Source organism: Cynocephalus volans, chromosome 16 (assembly GCF_027409185.1).
Source record: "Cynocephalus volans isolate mCynVol1 chromosome 16, mCynVol1.pri, whole genome shotgun sequence".
Taxonomy (NCBI): Eukaryota; Metazoa; Chordata; class Mammalia; order Dermoptera; family Cynocephalidae; genus Cynocephalus; species Cynocephalus volans.
Window position 1 is genome coordinate 17,646,861 of NC_084475.1, and position 20,841 is coordinate 17,667,701.

The 20,841-nt window shown below is 50.8% G+C and overlaps 1 protein-coding gene across 1 annotated transcript in view; it reads left to right on the plus strand.

The window, feature by feature from the left end:
• Nucleotides 1-5,831: 5,831 nt before the first annotated feature.
• The window catches only part of SEPTIN9 (septin 9), a 148,749-nt gene continuing 133,739 nt past the window's right edge, over nt 5,832-20,841 (plus strand). Inside the window, exon 1 of the mRNA XM_063080269.1 lies at nt 5,832-5,906. Coding sequence (XP_062936339.1) covers nt 5,885-5,906 — 22 coding nt within the window. The 5' untranslated portion in view covers nt 5,832-5,884. The remainder of the gene's footprint in view (nt 5,907-20,841) is intronic.

Sequence of the window (20,841 nt, forward strand, 5' to 3'; positions counted from 1 at the left end):
TGGACCTGTGGGTTCCCCTGTCCCCACCCCATCTCCCCACTGCAGGCTCCTCCCCATCCATAGTCACCATTCAGTGGGTGTTTACCAAGTCTCTCCTCTGTGCTAGGGGCTGTTTTATAGGATCCCTCCACAAAATTGTTTGCAGCAGACCTGGCCACCATCCTTTTACTTACAGAGGCCTTGTTTCCCTTTCCCTCCAAATAAACTACAACTCCTAAGTAGGGGGTTCATGCCATTTCCCAGCCTGGCCCCCACTCCCCTTTCCAGCCAAGTACCCTGGCCTCCCTGGAGGCGCCGCTGCTCCGGAACCAGCCCCGCACCTTCTCACCTCTGAAGGCACACTCTTTGGAAAGCATACTCTTTCATGTTTCTGGGCCCAGCTGGGATCCAGGATGACTTCGACTGACTTGTCACATCCCCTGTAGCAGGTTGGCCTTGGTGATTTCGGTACCATAGACTGAAACCGTGGCTGGGATGCTCTCCTGGCACATAGCAGGCAGTCAGTAAATATTGTTGAACTTGATAGGAGAAGCTTGGAGGAATCAGCCAAAAAACTGCTTTAAAATAGGAACGTCAGCCTTCTTCTGCCTCGGCTAAAGACTAGCTTTTCTCTTTGTTTGCCTTCTGAGGAAGAAACTTATGGAGAATGCAATGTCTCCAGGGAGGAGGAGAGGGAGATTAAAAGGGTCTGGATAACATGGTAGCCACCAGGCACTCGTGGTTATTTATATTTTAATTATTTAACAGATATGAGAAACCCCATTGCTCAGGAGCACTGCCACATGGCAAGCGCCCTCTAGCCACATGTGCCTACCATATTGAACATGGCAAATATAGAACATTTACATCATTGCAGAAAGTTCTATGAGGTGGCACCTGTTTGGATAATCTATGTGTTGGGTCCTTAAATTCATTGTTCATCCAGCATACATTTATTGGACACCTAATAGGCAGGTAGAATGTGTAGCTCCCAGTGGGAAGTCAAAGACACCAGGTCTTGGGGGAGTTTACAGGCTGCTGGGGAGGCTCCTGGGGCAAACTCTGCAAAGGACCTTGGCCTCTATACCCCCAGATCGCCCTTGCTCTGCACAGGCAGTCGGGGGCCCCCTTTTGGAAAAAACTGCCAGCTCTGGATCCAGTCAGGCTGCAGCCTGGGACGGATGGCTGAGCGTGAGGGCTGTTAGCAGTGGAATTCGGCCCCGTCTGGGCTGCTTTTCCCCGTTGTCTTGGTTTTCTTCCACACCGACCTGGAAGGACTCCCGAAGCAACAGGCTGGCCCAGGCCACTTGCACCAGTTTCCCCTGCAGTAGCCCCAAGGGCAGAGAGTAGCTGGATTGTATTTACTTAGGAATAGCGAAACTTGCAGCCCAATAAAAAGTGGAGAGAAGATTCCGGGGAGGAATGCAGCCGGCCCCAGGCTGGGAATCCGTCTTGCTGTGGAGGCTGCGGGCAGCCCAGGTTGGGGCCGGCCTGGAGGGTCTCGGCCGGCTGCCTGCTCTGCTGGCAGGTACAGTAGCAGTGGCCGTGGCAGGGCAGAGGGAGGGGTCGGGAGATGGAGCTCCTTTATTTTTAATTCAGGGCAGTAAACTTCAGTGGGAGTCTGGAGATGAGCAGGAGATGAAGGGAAAAGTCACGTTTTAGAGTGAGAGGTTGTTGGTGCTAATAGTGGAGAATACACAAGTACCTGCATCCGGGGAGGGGGACATGGCGGGTGACAGAAGATCTGAGCCCAGAGTGTCAGAAAGTGTCCTTCCAGCCAGAGATTCTCCTCCTGGGACTCTTCCCCAGAATGTGCCCCAGGAGCAAGGTGTCCCCTGCTGCCCAGGTCAGAATCACCTGAAGCGCTTGCTCCTTTCCCTGGAGGGCTGGGCCAGCCCCAGGGCCTCCTGGCCATGTGTTGGGAGCTCAGGCCACCTTGAGGAATGCATGGCACCTTTTTGTCCCCTCTCAGCCAGGTGCTGGGGGATGAAGAGGTGCTTCGTGGAAAGGGACAGAGGCACTGGCTTCCCGGGTGGCATGCCTGGGGCAGCTGAACCGAATAAGTCTACTGGGTGCATTTGTGAAATTCGCTACCGGGCCTTGACCACAGCACCCAGCTGCTGTGAGAGGTGGCGAGGGGACGAGTGACCAATGCCTTTCATTTCTGCTCTATGTGGAAGTGGGGGCTCAGTATGCAGACGTTTTCAGTTTGGGGCACAGATTCCCACTGAGGAGGAAAATCAGAACCCAGAAGGCTCTGATGGCAGATTGTGTGCAAGAGCTGGGCCTCGTTCTGGGGCAGGAGAGGAGGGGAGGGGCAACCAGGGAGGGCGTCCTGGCAGAGGGGACATTTGACAGAGCCTCAAAAGAGAAACAGTTCCCCAGGCCCAGCTGGAGGGTGAAGAATGGTTGCCTAACTTCTTTCCACGAAATGCCCCGAGCAGATGCCAAGCAGCCTGAACACGGCCCTTCGTTCCTGTCTGTAGGCTCGGGCCTTCCTAAGCCAGGGTCTTTAGAGATAAGGCAGTCCTTGTTCCTCCTTCTGACCCTGTCTGTGCCCCCTGCTGCTTCCATGCACAGGGTCTGTGCCTGGTGAGCCCCACTCTGTGATTTGCAGGAGCTGTGAACTGGTGAAGATAGTGTCACAAAAAAGGTGGCCGGGGATATGCGGGTCACAGGCCTGTGGGGGTGAGGGACAGAGATGCTCCCCTGAGAACTGTCTGGAAGGGGCTGTTGGGTAATGGTGCCAGGATATGAGCAGGCTGGGGTGGCCAGAAGCTGGAGCTCGTGGGCAGACACAACCGGAGTTTCCCAATGCTGTGGCCCCGAGTGTCCTGACTCCCCAGGACAGCAGGCTCTGGTCCAATTTGGGAGAAGCTGGGTTAAACCAAGCCAGGCCCCCTCACCGCAGGACTTCTCAATGTATTTAATGTGCTAATGTGCCTCGTGAATCTAAGCCAGGGATAAAGTTTTACATAACCATGGAAACCTCTTCAGTGTGCCTCTGGAGGGGGCAGCCGCTGTGGGGAACCCACTTCGGGGACTGGGTCTGGACTGGCCTGAATGTTCACCATGAGCAGTGGGGGTTGGCCCCCCTTCTCCCCACCCCCCTTCTCTCCGGGCCCCGCCCCCCCATCCCCATCCCCTGGCCTGGCCTTAGCCCACCTCTGCACCCTGCCTCTGAGCCGGCTCATGACTAACGCAGGCCTGTCTTGGAGCCAATCGGTGCTGCCAGGTTTTTGGTTTCAAATTATCCCCTGCTTGGGCCAGAATGCTTGGATTTTTAGGCATGGCTGGGAGATGGACCTTCAGCCAAACTATGCTGTATAAAAGCGAGGGTCACAGCTGTGCTCAGCCATTGCACCAACCACAGCAATGAAACCCAGAGCGTGCACAGCCCCGGCTTCTGCATGAGGCATCCAGGGTGGATGAGGCCACGCCGCCCTGCCCCTTGCCCTGGCTCACTCCCCCATTTCCACTGGTGGCCTGGGACTGTGGCCTTGTGGTCAAGGGCTGCCGCTGCGGGAGTCGGTGCTGGAGACTCTCCTGTGGGATTAATGGGGTTTCTTCTTTATACTTTTTCTGTAGATTCTAAACTTAATACAGTGAACAGATATTACATGTATAATCAGAAAAACCAATAAGGAATATTTTTTCAAAATTGGAAAATAGGTTAAATAACCAAACTAAAACACCTTGGTGATTTCCAGCATTCTGAGTCAACAATTCTTAGTGGTTGGTTTAACATAATGTTGTAGAAAAAAATATAATAGAAAACAACTCCAGTGAACATTGGCTCCTGAGTCTGTCCACGGTGCCTGCGTCAGTTTCCCATGGCTGCTGTAGCCAATTACCACAAACCAGGTGGGTTAGAACAACGTGAATGTATTCACTCACAGTTCCAGAGGCCAGAACCCAAAATCAGGATTGCTGGTGTGAAGTCATGGTGTGGAGGGCTCTAGGGGAGCCTCTGGTTCTTGCTTCTCCTGGCGTCTGGTGGCTCCAGGTGCTCCTTGGCTTGTGGCCGCATCACTCCACCTGTCAAGGCAGCATTGTCAGCTCTCTGTGCTCCATCCTCACCTGGTCTCCCCCCGTGTGTGTGAGATGTCCTTCTGCCTCCTTCTTATATGACACTCTGGGATTGCATTTAGGGCCCACCTGGATAACCCAGGATAATCTCTCCACCTCCAGATCCTTAATCACATTTGCAGAGACCCTTTTTCCAAATAAGATCATATTTACAGGTTCTAGGGATTAGGACGTGATACCTTTGGTGCCCGAGAGCCGTGGGCCCCCCTGCCTTGGCTGAGAAACTGTCCCCACCTTGCAGGCTGCCCTTTAGGGCTGGAAATTGTCCCCCCAAGAAGATGCCCTTGCTTGCTGTCTAGCAGGCTGCATTTGGGGTCCTGTCCTGGGCAGGGAGGGGATGGGGACTGTGGCCTAAAGTTGCATTTCAGGGCCTGTGACTCTGTCTTCTAGCTGAGAGCTGGCCGTGTGGGGCAGGGGTTGTGAACTCAGAGCCTGGGGTGTGGGGAGCGCAAATAATGAAAATGCGTGAAGGGGTCTTGGGGACCAGAGTAAACCGGAAACTGTGTGTTTCGTCTGAAGGGGGCGGCAGTCTTCAGACTGGCCCGGGTGGCCCAGCAGGAAGGCTTCTCTGGTGTGGCTGTATGCCCTCCTTTTTTCAAGAAAAGCTGAAAATCTGGAGTTCCCAGGGAAATCGCCAGAGTTCGAAACGTTGGCACGAATACACATGTTCTTTAAACAGGGCCAGGCGAACAAAAGCTGTCTCTGTGTCAGGTTTGAATGAATCCTTGAGGGGATGCTAAAGAGCAGAGAGGACCCCTCACACCCTGGGCACCCACCCTGTAGCCTTCCCCACCCGCTCTGCTGAGTGCCTCGGCCCCTGCCTGGACTCTGACCAGGTGCTGGTGGGGACTGTCCAGGTTGCCAGGTGAGCAGCCCCTGGGGACCCCAGGTGAACAGCCAGACAGGATGCAGCCCTGAGCCCCCAGCCCAGCCCTGTGTTCCCAGAGAGGCGCTGAGTCTGGGGAAATGGGCGGCAAGAAGACTCACGCCCTCCCAGGGGACAGCGAGGGACTCACTGACTCATGAGTGTGTGGTTGGAATCTTCCAGGAAGTCCCCATTCCGTTCTCCCTCTCGGCCTGGGCGGGACAGCAGCTCTCTCTGTCTCCGCAGGCTAACGGGACGGGGTGACTTTGCAGGGATCATCCTAGGCAGGTGTTCCGGAACCTTCTCTCAGCCCGCCTGTCTGGGGCGTGGGGTAGAGGCTGGGCCGTGGAAGGCGAGGCAGGCGCACAGGAACTGGGCTTTTTAAACACTTAAAGCCAAGGAAATTGCAGCATCGTGGGACGAGGAAAATGAAAGACTTTGGAAGTCGCCAGGAATTTGACTGTGAGTTGGTTTCCAAGAGGCTAAGTTAAGCATCTCCAAGTGGATATTAACAAGGAGCGGCGGGGCTGCGGGGGCCGGAGAGAGGCCACGCCGCGGAGGCTGCACGCCGGCCCGGGAGCCACCGCCTGAGCCAGGCCGGTCCCTGCGCCTGGGGCGGGCCTGGGGGCCTTGGGATCCCTTCGAGGCCCACCTTCGGCCCTCTCTCCTGCCTCTCCTTTTCATATTTCTCTCTTTTTGCTCCCTTTTCCCTCCCGTTCGGAAGAGACAATGCTACTTCAGTTTGGAGCACAAACATATGATCAGCACATGGAAATGTGGTAATTTGGATGCATTCGTGATTGCAACAGATTGAAGAAATTAGACCAGACAAAGAGTGTTTTTGGAGGAGGAGGAGGAGGCAGAAAGAGGGAGGGCGACCGGGGGGAGATTGCCTCTGAACAGGGGGACGGACGCTGGGACTCCCGCCTGCTGCCAAATACATCCGTAGGAATGGAGAGGGACCGGATCTCAGGTAGGCAGACAGCCGCCTTCTCCCGTTTCTTGCCCGCCCTGCTCCCTGAATTCACAGCTTTATTTATGCTTTGGAAAATAAGCACCCAAGGGTCAGTTGCGCTCATTTTTGTAGATATATTTCTTTTCTTTTGGACTGCTCTAAGTTCATGGGATGGAATGCTGTTCCAGAAGCTAAGCTCTGCTACTAAGTCTGGCTTTTATTTAGACTCTCCTCTCCCCGCCCTATTTCTCTTTCATTTTGCAACATGCCACTTCTGCGTCTCACGACCACTGTGAATGCTGAGACTGTTGGCGCCGAAACCCAGAGGAGGGGTGGGGGGGGCCTGCTTTGGGCGCTCCCATCCGGGGTGGCAGTGGCGTCTGGCACGCTGGCTGATGGTTTGTTTGTCCACCCTGTGGTTGGTTTTTTTGCTGCCAGCCAGAAGTCTGTCTTAGAGGCCACCTTGGTCTCCTCCCTAAATAGCATTTCTGTGCCTTCCTGGCAGTTGATTACAGAGGCAGAAGCTCCCGGCGCTCAGAGGAGCCGTGCGCGTGTTTGGCTGTGTGTGCACGTGGGCACATTGGCAGGCCCCTTGGAGTGGTACAGAGCCATGGGGAGGGGGCGTGAACCAACGGGTGGAGAGAAAGGAGGCTCCCCTCTCTTTGTCACCCAGTTAGAAAATCCTCATTTGCAGGCCAAGCCTCCTTAGTTCCTTCACTCATGCATGGTGTGCAGTGGCTGAGCTCTGGGCGGCAGCATCACCATCAGTAATTACTGTTAATTGCACTGCCTGCTGCTTCTGGTGCCCCAGGTGCTGGTGGACACAGTACAGGGAGGAATCCTAAGAGCGGAAACCACGCTCTGGGCTTCTGGTGTTAGGGTTACCCGTGAGTGATAGTGAGGATAAGCATGTCACCCCGCAAGTGCCATTGGTCCTGGTCTGTTGGTTGCCACTATACATGTGTTGGGAGTAGGGAGGTTCTAGAGAGAACAGAGAAAGAAGGCCTATTTCAGTGGCTCCTCTGAAGGACAGTCCCCTCATCTACTGCTCGTAAGGCCACTCAGATTCCTGATGTGAAGTCAGGACCAGTGAGGCAGCCACCTAGAAGGGAGCCACTCTGACCCTCCCGACAGGGCATGTGCCATTGGGCATGCACAAACGGGATGGCAGACAGACCACTGGAGGTGGGGCAGCCACAGAGGCGGCAGGAGGCACAGCTGTGTCTCGTCTATGTTTGAGCTCAGTGATGTGTACAGCTGGGGATAGGCGGGTGTGGAGCCGGGGCTCCCTGCTCTCATTCTGGCTGGGGCTGCAGCGCAGGGGCTGCTGGAAGAGACCCTTGCCAGGCCTGGGTGAGTGGAGCCATGCTCAGAGTGGACCACCTCCAACAGGCAGCTGCACAGACAAGAGTGGGGCCCGCTGCCTCCTCAGCCACCAGCTCCAGGAGGACGATCGCTACACCAACTGGCAGGGGCCTTGGGGAGCCTCGGGTCCAGCCTTTGTTTTATAGGTGACCAAGCTCAGGTCCAAACAGGTGACCACCAGGGGATCTGAGAGCCGGACACAAAGGTGAGGGCTAATGGCGGCTCTCTGGGGAATCGGAAGTGATGGCAACGTTGGGAACCTCACGATCTAATTACCCTCCGGAGTGTTCATGAGCTGGACCAAGCAGTCTCTGAAAATGGTCAGCTCCTTGCCTCTAGGACTGCCCCCATTCCTCTGCACCATCCGAGGACAGCACTGCAAGGGGGAGTGGGGACCTCCTCTCAGGATGTGCCTTGACGGAAGATTGGTACTTTCTATGAAATCCCCATTTGGATGTGTTTTCATTAAAAAAACTTTTTTTTTTTTTTCAAAACTCTGTTGCAAACTGGCTACTATAGAAATAAGAATGAAAATCCCCAAGCTGTTTCTCTAACATGTCCCTCACCCTGGTCATCTTTAACCTTGGTCATTAATTGTCCAATTGAGCTCCTAATCAGTCCCTGGGGGAGCGAGTTCCTGTCCTGTCCCTGGCAGATGACTTTGAACAAGTCACTTGGTGGCCTCGGTTTCCTAACCTACAAAGTGAGGGAGTTGGATCAGTGTGGCCCCAAGGTAGCATCCCCCCACCCCCAGTGAGCTCCCGAGTGTGTCCCGAGCTTTGTGGGCCTGTGCCTCGCTGTGGGGCTCCCTCCCCCTCACTCTGGACATACTGGCTCATGCCCCTTTGTCTCACCGTAAGGCAGTGTGACTGCTGCTTCGATCCCATTGCACTCCGGCTGGACGTGGGGCTGGGGGTGAGGATACCGTGCATGTGTGGAGAGGCCTGCCTGGCCACACTTCCACCCACTGGTCTCCAGATATAGCTACGGATGTGCTCGTGTCCCATTGGGCTGGCACTTAAGGTGTGTCCAGCCCTGGCCGCCCAGGAGTTCTCCAGGAAGTGTTGGTAGGAGGGGCATGGTCCTGCCCTGATGGGTCCACAGCGGTCTGCCCGGCTTCAGGAAGGGGCTTTGGGCAGGTGCTGGCGGCCTCAGGAGCCCTTAGGTCTGCTCCTTCTTCCTGCTCTTGGAAGCACCTGGCTCCTGCCTGGTTTGTGAGCCTGGGGCCTGGGGTCTTCTTCAGCCCCTCTGGGCTGTGCCCTTCCCCTGCAAAGATGCCAGAGGGATTGCCAGCAGGGCCGGCATGAGTCACGGAGTGGTGACTGGCCGCTGAGGCATGGAAGGCCGTTCATCCGGCCAAGGGTCGGGGGTTTTTTTCTTCTGGACTGGTTTTGTGGCTTTTACAAATTAAGCAGTTTTATCTTGTTCCAAGAGCTTGTATTTCAGCAGGGAGAGAATCTCCAAGAAGGGAACTTTCCACTGGGGAGCTGTTACCCAGCTTAGCTGGGCCCGGGCCATGTGGGTGAGCTGTAGGCAGGGAACGAGGAAGTCTCTGCAGGATCGTAAATGCTGGTGTGGGGTCCTAGAAGGGCCTGGGCCATGCTGTCCCTGGACATCTGCCCCGGTCTGCCCAGTGCAGTGGGGCACAGAGCCAGAGTGCAGCCCTTCTCAGAGTGGGCCCTCTGTCGTGGAAGGGCACAGAGCTGAATGAAGCCTCATGGGGGTGGCGCCTCAGTCCTCACTCATCCCTTCTGTCCCTCGCTTTGCTGCCTCTGATGGTCTCTGAGTCCCCTGGGGAATTCCTACCCCGGCCTGGACAGATGCTGCAGGTTGTAAGCTTCCTGGTCTGCGCTTGCCCTCTCTGGCTCGGCTTTCCTGTCTCCAAGAGGAGACGGTGGCCTGAAGCCCTCTACCCTCCTCCTGCTCTGACCCGTGGGGATGGTGGTCCCTGTAGTGGCTTTCTGGAGCCACCGTAACCAAACACCACAACTGGGTGGCTCAAAACAGCAGAAATTTATGCACTCACAGTTCTGGTGGCCAAAAGTCCTAGATGAAGATGTGGACAGGGTTGGTTCCCTCTGGAGGCCCTGAAGGATAAGCGGTTCCAGGCCTCTTCCAGCTTGTGGGGGCTGCCAGCGCCCTCAGCGCTCCTTGGCTTGTGGCTGCATTGCTGCCATCTCTGCCCCATTGTCACTTGCCTTCTTTGGTGTCCCAAATCTCCCTTTGCTTTCCTGTTAGGACACTTGTCACTGTGTTCAGGGCCCACTGGGTAATCCAGGATGATCACATCTCAAGATCTTTAACTTAATTACATCCACAAAGACCCATTTTCCAAATAAGGTCACCTTCACAGGCTGCAGGTAGATGTGAATTTTGGGGGCCACCACTCACCCCCCCCACAGTCCCCATGTGTCCTGGATGCACGGATAGTCCCATGTCCGAGACCCCTTGCTGACCTGCTCTGGGCCTTTGGTGTGGCCACCAGCCTTTTCCACATGGTCACTTACCACTGGTGAGGTGTGGGAGGCTTGGCCCATGTGGAATTCCAGGAGTGGCCTGGAGCCCGCCCGACTCCCCTTCCACACGTCTTCCTGCCTGCAGTGAGCCCTGCTGTGCACCCCTGTCCCCCCACACACTCAGCTGCCTGTGGAGGGACAGGGGGAGTGAGGCACAGGGGTAGTCCCCGGAGACAGAGTGGACCTGGGGACTAGGCTCACAGATGAGAGGTCAGCGTGATTTTTTTCCAAGTCCCAAATTGGGTCTGTCCAGAAATTTTTCTGATTCAATAATTTAGTTCCATGGAACGTCCTTCTAATGAACATCACATTGCTATGCATTAAGGAACTGCCTTAAATAATCACGTGGCATGAGATTGATACTGTCCCAGCTGTGTGGGGTAGTCAGTGAAGCCGTTCTGGACTGCAAAGGCTCGGGGTACCCAGGGCTCTGTGCTGGACTCTGGACTCTTTTTAAAAAAATTGTAGTAAAATATACATAACATCAGACTTACCATTTTAACAATTTTTGGGTGTCCAGTTAGGTGGCATTAAGTACATTTACAGTGTTGTGCAACGGTTCCCACTATCCATCTCCAGATCTTTTTCATCTTGCAAAACTAAAACTCTGTACCCATTAGACACTAATTCTGCATTCTCCCTTCTCCCCGGCCCCTGGTAACCATCGTTCTGCCTTCTGTCCGTGAATTTGACTACTCTAGGGACTTCACATAAGTGCAAGCTTACAGTATTTGTCTTTTTGTGGCTGGTTTATTTTATTGGCATAATGTCTCGAGGTTCATCCCTGCTGTAGCGTGCGCCAGAATTCCCTTCCTTTTTAAGGCTGAGTGTTACATTGTACAGATGGACCACGTTCTGTGTATCCAGTCATCTGCTGATGGACACTGGGCTGCTTCCACCTTTTGGCTGCTGTGAATGATGCTGCTGTGAACACGGGTTGCAGGCATCAGTCCAGGTCCCTGTTTTCAGTTCCTTTGGGTCTATACCTGGGAGTGGAACTGCTGGATTCCGTGCGTGACATTTTGAGGAACCGCCGCACTGTTTTCCACGGTGACGGTACCATCTTGCACTCCCACCAGCTGTGCTCAGGGCTCCAGTCTCTCCACACCCTTGCCCACGCTGTCGTTTTCTCTTTTATTGAGAGTGGCCATCCTAATGGATGCGAAATCATCTTCATCGTGGCTTTGGTTTGCATTTTCCTGATGGTTAGTGGTGCTGAGCACCTTTCCAGGTGCATCTTGGCATTGCGTACATCTTCTTCGGAGAAATGTCTTTTCAAATCCTTTGCCCATTTTTGAATTGAGTTGTTTATGTTTTTGTCGTTGAGCTTTAGGAGTTGTCTGTACATTCTGGACATTAACCGCTTATCTGCTATGCGATTTGCAGATGTTTTCTTCCATTCCTGGGTTGCCTTCTTACTTTGTTGATAACATTCTTAGATGCTCAAAAGTTCTAAATGTTGATGAAGTCCAATTTATCTGTTTTATTCTTTCGTTGCCTGTCCTTCTGGTGTCATGTTCAAGACATCACTGCCAAATCCAATGTCATGAAGGTTTTCCTCTATATTTCCTTTATTTAATTTTTTTTTTGGTGGCGGGGTGGTGTGGTGAGATTGGCTGTCTGAGTGTCAGGGCCTGGGGGCCTTAGTGTCCGTCAGTCTGTTCCCACGCTCAGCTTTCCTTCTCAGGAAGCCTCTCTGTCCCTTTTCTCCTTTGCTTCTGCCATCCAGGCATCTGCTGCCTCCTGCTCAAAGTCGGTCACCCTGGATTCCTCCCCTCTGATTTGGACACAAGCCTCTGTCCTGAGTCTGCCATCCAAACCTTTGTGCCCTAAGCCCTCCAGCGCAGGTGTCAGCTTTACCACCCATGTGTGGATTCCACTGTGACCCACTCAGTGGCTGAATTAAGACCCTCCCGGTCCTTTTTTTGGGTGTGTATGTGGGTTTTTTTCTGTGTCTCTGTGTGTGTGTGTGTGTGTGTGTGTGTGTGTGTGTGCAGCTGGCCAGAACAGGGATCTGAACATGTGACCTTGGGGTTTTAAGGATGAGCTCAACCAACTGAGCTAACTGACCAGCCCTCCCTTCTATTCCCCTAGGAACAGGAGGCTGGCCTTACCCTTAGCAGAAGTGGGGCGTGGGGTCCTCAGCCTTCCCTGCCTCCTGGTGCTCTAGGGGTTGGCTTGTCACCCCGAGAAGCACTTGCCATCCTTATACAGCATCCCACACCCTCCTCCCCGCCCCCACCTCTTCTTCCAAGGGGACATCTCTGCCTCCCTTCCTCCCCCTCCCCCATTTCCATACACATGGTCAGGTCAACCCAACAACCTGTGACCTCAGCATCACACACATACACTTCCCTTGCTTGTAATTCATTGGTTCATTCATTCATTCATTCATTCATTTAACAAATGGGTGCTCTCTGTGTACTTGGCACTGGGGTACAATGGAGAACAAAACCAGACACAGTCCTTGTCTTCATGGAACTGCACAAGCACAGAATCATCAATAAATGTAGAATACTGGCAGTGACCAGAGTGGCAAAGGGGAGACCTATGGTGTATGGGAGCCTGAGGTTGGGGTAGGCCAGGTCAGGAAGGGTTCCCCGGAGGAAGAGACCTTTGGACTGAGCTCCAAAGGGTGAAGAGTAAACCAGGCTCAACCAGGCATGTGTGGGATAACTTCACAGGCAACAGGCAGCTGTGCAAAGGCCCTGCACTGTGAGGGACCAAGAGGCAGTGGGAGTTGGGGTTGAGAGAGGCCTGTCTAGGCTACAACTTCCTAGTAGCTGTAGAGGCTTTCTTCTCAATCTTGCAGGTTACAGGGGTCTGTCTCTCCCTCTCTGCTGTGTCCCGGTGTCTTGTTCAGTGCTGGCACATGGCGGGGCCCCGTGACACCTGTTCAGTGGAGAATCAGAAGGCCATGGAAGGCAGAGTGGCTCCTAGACGTGGTCTTGCTGGGGACTCAGCCTTCAGCTGCACACTCCGCAGGGGGTGTTGGTGTCTGTTCTGGGGCTGCCTTGGCTCAAGCCCACCCTGACAGGGAACCCAAGAGTCCCCCGAGGGGGGTCCTAAAGCCCAGGGCTGGTCTGGCCCAGTGCACAGGACGGGCAAGGTTGGTGAGTTCTGATGAGTGGGGGCTGGGTAAGGAATGGGGGTGGGGGTGGGTAGATCTCCTCTTAACAAGTGGCCCAAGTTTGGAGGACTGTTTTGGGCCCCGGGCTACACCTTGAACTCAGGACCGAGAGCAATGCAGATTTCAGCTCACAGAGGTGTCTCTGTGCTCATGGACTTGGGACGTGCCTTTATACCTCTGCTCCATGGACCCACCTCCCTCCCTTTTTTTACAAATAGGAAACTGACTTTAGCAAAGCTGTGTTTTAGCAACACACCCCTTGGAATTGGTGAAGAGGCGCCGGCTCTGAGACTTTGCTATGAGAACTTGAAAATGCTCGTGGGCTGGGCCCATCTGCCAGAGCAGGTGGTGTGGTGGGCCCGCGGGCTGGGGTGGCAGTGGCCCCCGCCCAAGATGCCATGTCAACGCTGCTTTCCTAACTCCAATGACCCGCTTGTCTCCTCCGCTTGAGTTCACCGCAGGCCATCAGGTCCTCAGCAGACACAGGTTGTTTCCGCTTACCTGGCGAATATTTATTGGGTTCTTGGCCTGCAATGAGGAGCGCAAAAGACACAGTCCCTGGTCACTTGGGACTTACAGTCTGAATGGGATGTCAGGAAGCAAACAAATAAACAAATCGGTAGATGATGTTAGACAAGAAGAGACTAAGTACATACAGATGGTGTGACTGCTGGGAGGTGTGTGCGGGCAGTCCTCCCTAAGGGGTGGCACTGAGCTGAAACTTGAAGGACCCAACCAGGCCAAAGTCCAGGGGAAGGAAGAGCGTCCAGGCAAAGGGGACAGCAAGTGCAGAGGCCCCGAGGTTGAAACCTCAGGCTGGAGCGCGTCATTAAGGGGAAGGGCAGGTGGGAAGCTGGCGAGGTAGGTGGGGCCTCGGAGGCCCTGGCCAGGGCTGGTTCTGTTCTCAGTGTGGTGGGACCTCAGTGCCCTGCAGCCGCTGACAATGGCTGGTGGCAGAGAGGGAGGAGGAACAGGGAGGCCTGGAGGGGAGGAGGCCGCTGCATCGCTGCAGTTGGAGACGGAGGGTGTCTTTGATTGCTGGGTGGACCCAGTGGTGGAAGAGGCCACCGGATGCTGAGTGGAGGCCAGCTCTGCCCAGCCCTGCCCTGCCCTGTCCTGGGGGCTGCTGTCTGTAGGAGGGAGCACTTGTGGTGTCTGAGCCTGGAGCCTGCTGTCTATGGTTTGGTGGCTTGGCTTAGGCTAAAGTGTCCTGAGTCCTGGGAAGACGCCCCCAGGAGCCGGCAGGCTGCAGGTGGGAATGTGGCGGCAGAAGGGAAACCTTGCTCGGACCCTCGTTCCCTCATGTCTCGTGGGGTTCTGTGGCTCAGGCAGGGGATGGTGAGCCCAGAGTCATGCACCTGAGGCCCGCCGGTGTCCCCACCCCATGCCCCGGCCCTTGTGCTTGGTGCCTGAGGACTGATGTCCCATCCCACTGGCCTCTGGGTGTGGAAATCCAGAACATTGTCAACTGTCCCTTGGAGCTGGGGTTAAGTCAGAACCCCCCTCCCACGGTGGAAGCACCAGCCAGGGCCGAGGGTTCTGACAGTGTCCCCAGCCGAGGCCAGTAGGAGGCGAGGGCTGCAGACTCGGGTGGCTGCAGTGTGTCCAGGCAGGGGGTGGGGGTAAAGCGCAGGGTTGGCTGCAGCCCCCCGCCCTCCTGCTCCCTCCCCAGCTCCACATCCCACTGGGACTTCCTGTCCTTGCCCTTCTGCATCTGTTTCTCCCCACGGGTGGACCCTCCAAGACTGCCCTCCTAGCCACCTCCCCACCTCTTCTCCTTGAGGACAGACCCCTCCCTCCACTGTGCCCCCCGGGCTTCACTGTGTGCTGCCCAGGAAAGGTGGGCTTGGGGAAGCTGGCCCTCTCAGGGTGCCTGCTGTGTGCCCAGCATCTCCCTCTGCTGCTCAGGTACTCCTGGGAGCCGGGCCTGCCTCACACTGTAGGGCTGGCGTGGGAAGGAAGGGGCTGCTGGGAAGGAACCAGCTCTCCTGCCACTGCCAACCCCCAGGGTTTGGACGACAGGGAGGGACACCCTTTGGAGGAGCCATGATGTGGGCTCATGGATCACGGGACCAGCACCACCCCCTGCTCGTGAGGGCTCCGAGCTGCTACCTCCCAGCTCCTGAGATTTGGGGCCAGCTCTTTAGTTGGCTTGGGCTTGGCCAGGCCCTCAGGCAGCCTTTCGTGGGTTCTTCCTTCATCCCCTCCTGGGCCTGACCATGCGGGGTCCTGGGGACGAGAAGCACAGGTGTGATTGTCAAGCAGCAGAAGCGTCTCCGTGGGGCCCAGGGCCTCTCCTTTCCGTGGCTTCACTCCTGGCTGGTCTCCCTCCCTGTCCCTGTGCTCCTGATGCTCACACTGGGCAGCCCTCAGTCTGCACTTTGCCACCCACCTTCTGTCCTGCTTAGCCCCGGATGGCTTGTCCCTCCAGCCAGCATGCAGGGTCCAGCAGGGGTCCTGGTGCTCTGTCCCAGGTAGCAGATTCAATCCAAGGATTCAGTCTCTCAGCGCTCACAGCGGATGTCACCATCGGTAACAATTAAAGAACTTCTGACTTCAACATATGTACACATTCAAGGGTCTGCAGAGTGTCCTGGTCCTGATGTTGTCATGTCCAAGGGAGAGAGGAAGGGGCTGGGATGAGGGTGGGCTGAGGGCTGTGCTCTACCTGGAAAGGGTGGTCGTGGGCCATGACTCTGATGTGTGTTTATGGGTAGACGGGGGTGTCCACTGGAGATTGGATGCGGAAGTGTGGGCAAGGGGGGGTTGTTTTCTGGAGATGCATCAGCACCCCCAGATTTACTGCAGTGACCGGCCCAGCCTTGGGAGGCAGGACAGGGGATGGCTGCTGGAAGGAGGGGGCGGACACAGGTGCACAAAGCCTTTCGTCCAGCAGGTGGTGGTGCAGGCTCTCCAGAGCCCAGCTCTCTGGGGTTTGCATTTTTGCTGAATTTGTGTCAGAGGCTACCCCTGGTGTAGTTTCCACTGACTGTGGCTGCTCACTGCAGACGAGGAAGGTGGCAAGTGGAGAGAATGGGAACACCGAGGGGACAGAAGGAGCCTCCTCCGGGGCAGGTGCGGGAGCGAGCCCTTGGGATTCCTGTCCCAATGGGGTGGGGCAAGTGAGGGTTGGAAGCTCAGGGATTGGGGAAGGCTGGGTCTTAGGAGAAAAGGAGGGATCTCCTGCCACCTCTTTTGTTTTTGTTTTTCTTTTTTCCTTTAAATAATCCAAAGAGATGAAAACCACCTCTTTGATTGTAGTTTACTTTTCCTATTTTGGGTTGATATGTCTCGATCTCTTTTGAATTTTTCCTACTTTCTACTATGAAAATTTTCAAACATACAGAAAAGATGAAAGAATTAGAGCAAGCACTCACAGGCCCACCCCCCAGGTTCTACGGTGAGCGTGTGCCTGTTTTCTTCACCCCTCCGTCCACCACCAAGCCACGCTACTTTCTGATGCATTTCAGAATAGGTTGCAGATATCATACACATCACCTGGAGATGCTTCAGCCTGCATTTCGTTAACTGGAATCCGATATTTGTTTATGAGTTTTTTGTTTTTGTTTTTTGAGGCAAAATGTATATACCACTAGGTACACAGATGTTAAGTGCACCATTTTCTGAATTTTTGACAAATGCATGCACTGTGTATCCCAACCCCTATCAGAACATAGCACATCACCCCAGAAAGTCCCTCATGTCCCTTCCAGTCCCTTGCTCCCCACTGTTCCCCCGTGGGCAGCCACATTTGTGAGCTTCTTCTGTCGTAGATTAATGTTGCCAGGTGGAATGTGCTTTAGATCCATCCATGTTGCTGCAGGTACCAGCAGTTCGTTCTATTTTATTGCTGAATGGTGTTCACTACGTGCACGTTCTGTGGTCTGTTAGCCGTTCTCCTATTTTTCAGTCATTTCCTATTTTTTGTTACACTTTTTTTTTTTTTTTTTTTGGCAGCTGGTCAGTACAGGGATCAAACCCCGGACCCTGGTGTTAGAACACCATGCTCTCACCAACCAAGCTGACCACACAGCCCTCCGTCTCCTTTTGATGGGCGGCTGGCTGTTTCCATTTGGCGGCTCTTACGAATAAAGCTGCCGTGATGAGTAATGTCGTACAAGTCTTCCTGTGCTTTCATATCTTTTGTGTAAACACCTAAAAGAGTTGCTGAGCCACAGGGTAGGTATATGTGTAGTTTTATAAGAGACTGCCAGATCTTCTCCCAAAGTGGCCGTAGTATTTCGCACTCCCAAAATACATGAGTTCCAGTTGCTCCCAATCCTCACCACCATTTGGTGCTTTCACTCTTAAATGCTAGTCACTCTGGGGGGAGTGTGGTGACATCTCAGTATGGCTCTAATTTGTATTTACCTGATGACTGATGCTGTTGAACACGTTTTCGTGTACTTACGAGCTATTCATATTTTCTGCAGGGTGAAATGTCTTTTCAAATCTGTTGCCCATTTTAAAATTGGGTTGCTTGGCTTTTTCTTATTCTTTCTGGGTACTGGTCTTTTGTCATATGTATGTTTTGCAGATATTTTATTCCTGTCAGTGGCTTGCTTATTCACGTTCTCGATGGTATCTTTTAATAAGCAAAAGTGTCATTTTAATTTGATGATGTCTAATTTAACAAGTTTCTTTCTTTGTGGTTATCACTTTCTGTGATCTTTATTAGAAACCTTTGCCTACACCAAGTTGCAAAGATATTTTCAATGCTTTCCTTTAAAACATTTATTAGTTGTAGCTTTTTGAATCAACTTTTGTGTATGGTGTGAGGTAGGGGGGTCAAGGTTTGTTTTGTTGTTGTTGTTTTATGTGTATATCCAGTTGTTCCAACTTTATTTGTTGAAAAGAGGTTTGTTCCCCCATTGGATTGTTTTGGCACCTATGCTGAAAGTTAATTGAATATTTGAGAGTAGGGTCTATACCTGCATTCTCTTTTCTGTTCCTTTAATTTGTCTACTTTGCCAGTACCACATTCTCTTGATTACTATAGCTTTATAAAGTCTTTGTATCAGTTAGTATAAGTCTTCTCACTTTGTTCTTTTAAAAAATTGTTTTGGCTATTCTAAATTCTTTGCATTTTAGGGGCTGGCCCATGGCTCACTTGGGAGAGTGTGGTGCTGATAACACCAAGGCCAAGGGTTAAGATCCTCTTACTGGTCATCTTTTTAAAATAAATAAATAAATAAATAAATAAATAAAATTCTTTGCATTTTCATATAAATTTTAGAATCAGGTTGTCAAATTTAATGAAAAAGTTCACTAGGTTTCATTTGGGTTTGTGTAAATCTATAGATTAGTTTGGGGAGAATTAATATCCTAACAATATTGAATCTTCAGGTTCATGAACATGGTAATTCTTTATTTTTTAAAATTTCTCTCAGCGGTGTTTTGTAGTTTTCAGCATAGAGGGCTGGTGCTGCATTTGCTAAATTTGTTCTAAGTATTTTACGTTGTTTGATATTATAATACATGAATGATTTTCTATTGACCCTCTTGAGGTGCAATTTCTGTACCACAACGAAGATCCATTTGAAGTGTATAATTTGCTGAGTTTTTGCAGTTGTATACATCTGCAAAACCACCACCACAATCAAGGTGTTTTGTGCCCCTTTGCAGCTCCCCATCCTAGAAACCAGCCCTAGGCAACCACTGATCACTGCATGTTAGTTTCCATATTTGAGAGTTTTATATAAATGGAATCATACCTATGTATTCTTTTTTGTTTAGCCTCTTCTACTTGAAATAATATTTGAACGATTCATCCATGTTGCAGGTACTGGTAGCTCCTTCCTTTTTATTGATCAATAATATTTCATTTAATGTACATAGCTCATTTTGTTTACCCATTTACCTGTTGGTGGATGTTTGGGTTCCTTATAGTTTTTGGTTATTGTGAATAAAGCTGTTATGTCCATTTGTGTACAAGTCATTGTGCTAACATATGTTTTCATGTATCTTAAATAATTACCTAGGGATGAAATGGCTAGGGTGTATAGCAAGGGTGTGTTTCACTTTTCAAAGAAAATGCTAAATAGTTTTTTAAGTGACTGCACCATTTCACACTTCCACCAGTAATTTATGAAGTTTCAGTTGCTTTACATCTTCACTAAAACTTACTACTGTGAGTCTTTTAAATGTTAGCCATTCCAGAGTGCAGGAGGTGGTATCTTTCTGTGTTTTTATTTTGTATTTCTCTGATGACTGATGATGTCACACATTTTTACAGGTGCCTATTAGCCATTTATATATCTTCCTTTGTAAAATGTCTGTCCAAATCTTCTCCCTTTTAAAAATTGGGCTGAGTTGCTTATTCTTTATGTGTTCTAGATACAAGTCCTTTGTCAGATATACGAGTATGTATTGTGATATTCCTTCCCACTTTGTTCCTTGCCTTTTGCTTTCTTAACAATGTATTTCAGTGAGCAAAATAATTTTATTTTGACAAAGTCCAATTTATCAATTTTTTCTAGTATGGTTTGTGCTTTTTGTGACCTATGTAAGAAATCTTTGCTCACCCAGAAGTCAAAAAAAATGTTTTCCTATGTTTTCTTCTGAAAATTTCATAGTTTTATATTGTTTTGTTCTATGATCCATTTAAAATCAATTTTTGTACATGGTTTGAGGTCAGCCTTTTTTTTTTTTTCTTCTGTATTTACATCCAGTTGTTCTATCACCATTTGTCAAAAAGACATTCCTTACTCTATTAAGTTACCTTGGAACCTTTGTTGAAAATCAATTGACTATCTATGTGGGTCTATTTTGGGACTCTACCATGTTTTATTGATATCTATTTTTTTCTCAATACCACATGTCTTAATTAATGATGCTTTATAGTAAGTCTTGAGATAACATCTCCCAACATGTCAAAAACATTAGTTTAAATATTCTAAATCCTTTGAATTTTCTTAACATTTTAGAAATAGCTTGTCAACTTCTACAAAAATGTGGTGTGAATTTTGATTGAGATTATGTTGAATCTGTACACCAGTTTAGGGAGAATTGACATTTCAATAATATTGAGTCTTTTCATCTTATACATATGGTATGCCTCCATTTAAAAATATTTTTCAGGGCCGGCCCGTGGCTCATTCGGGAGAGTGCGGTACTGATAACACCAAGGCCACAGGTTCGGATCCCATATAGGGATGGCTGGTTATCTCACTGGCTGAGTGTGGTGCTGACAACACCAAGTCAAGGGTTAAGATCCCCTTACTGGTTATCTTAAAAAAATATATATTTTTCATATTTCTCTTATTTCTCTTATCTCTATAGAATTAAATTATTCTGTAGTTTTCAAAGAAAAGATCTTGCATGTTGTTTGCTAAATTTATTCCGAAGTATTTTATGTTTTGGCATTATTGTAAATTAAAATATATTTAAAATTTTATTTTCTATTGTTTGCTGCTAATATGTAAAAAATACAATTGACTTTTGTACATAAATCTTATATCCTATACCTTGCCCAAAATCCTAGTACTTTTTGTAGATATTTTAGGATTTAGTAAGTAAATAATCATGTCATCTGAAAATAGGCAGTTTTATTTTTTTCTTACTGATCTTGATGCCTTTAATTCTTTTCCTTGCCTTATTGCATTAGTTAGAACTGCTAGTACATCACTGAGCAGAAGTGGTGAGTGAACATCCTTGTCTTATGCCAGAACTTATAATGCTAATTCTAGATTTTTTTATATATGCTCTTAGCCAGATTGAGGAAATTCCCTTCTATTCTTAATTTGCTGAGTTTTCAGCATGCATGGGTATTGACTTTTGTAAGTGTTTTTTCTGTATCTGTTGAAATTATCATTGTTTTCTCCTTTATTCTGTTTATAGTGTGAATTACAAAGATTGATTTTTTTAATATTAAACTAACCTTGCATTCCTGGAATAAGTCCAAATTTGTTGTGCTATATAATCCTTTTATATATTGGTGGTT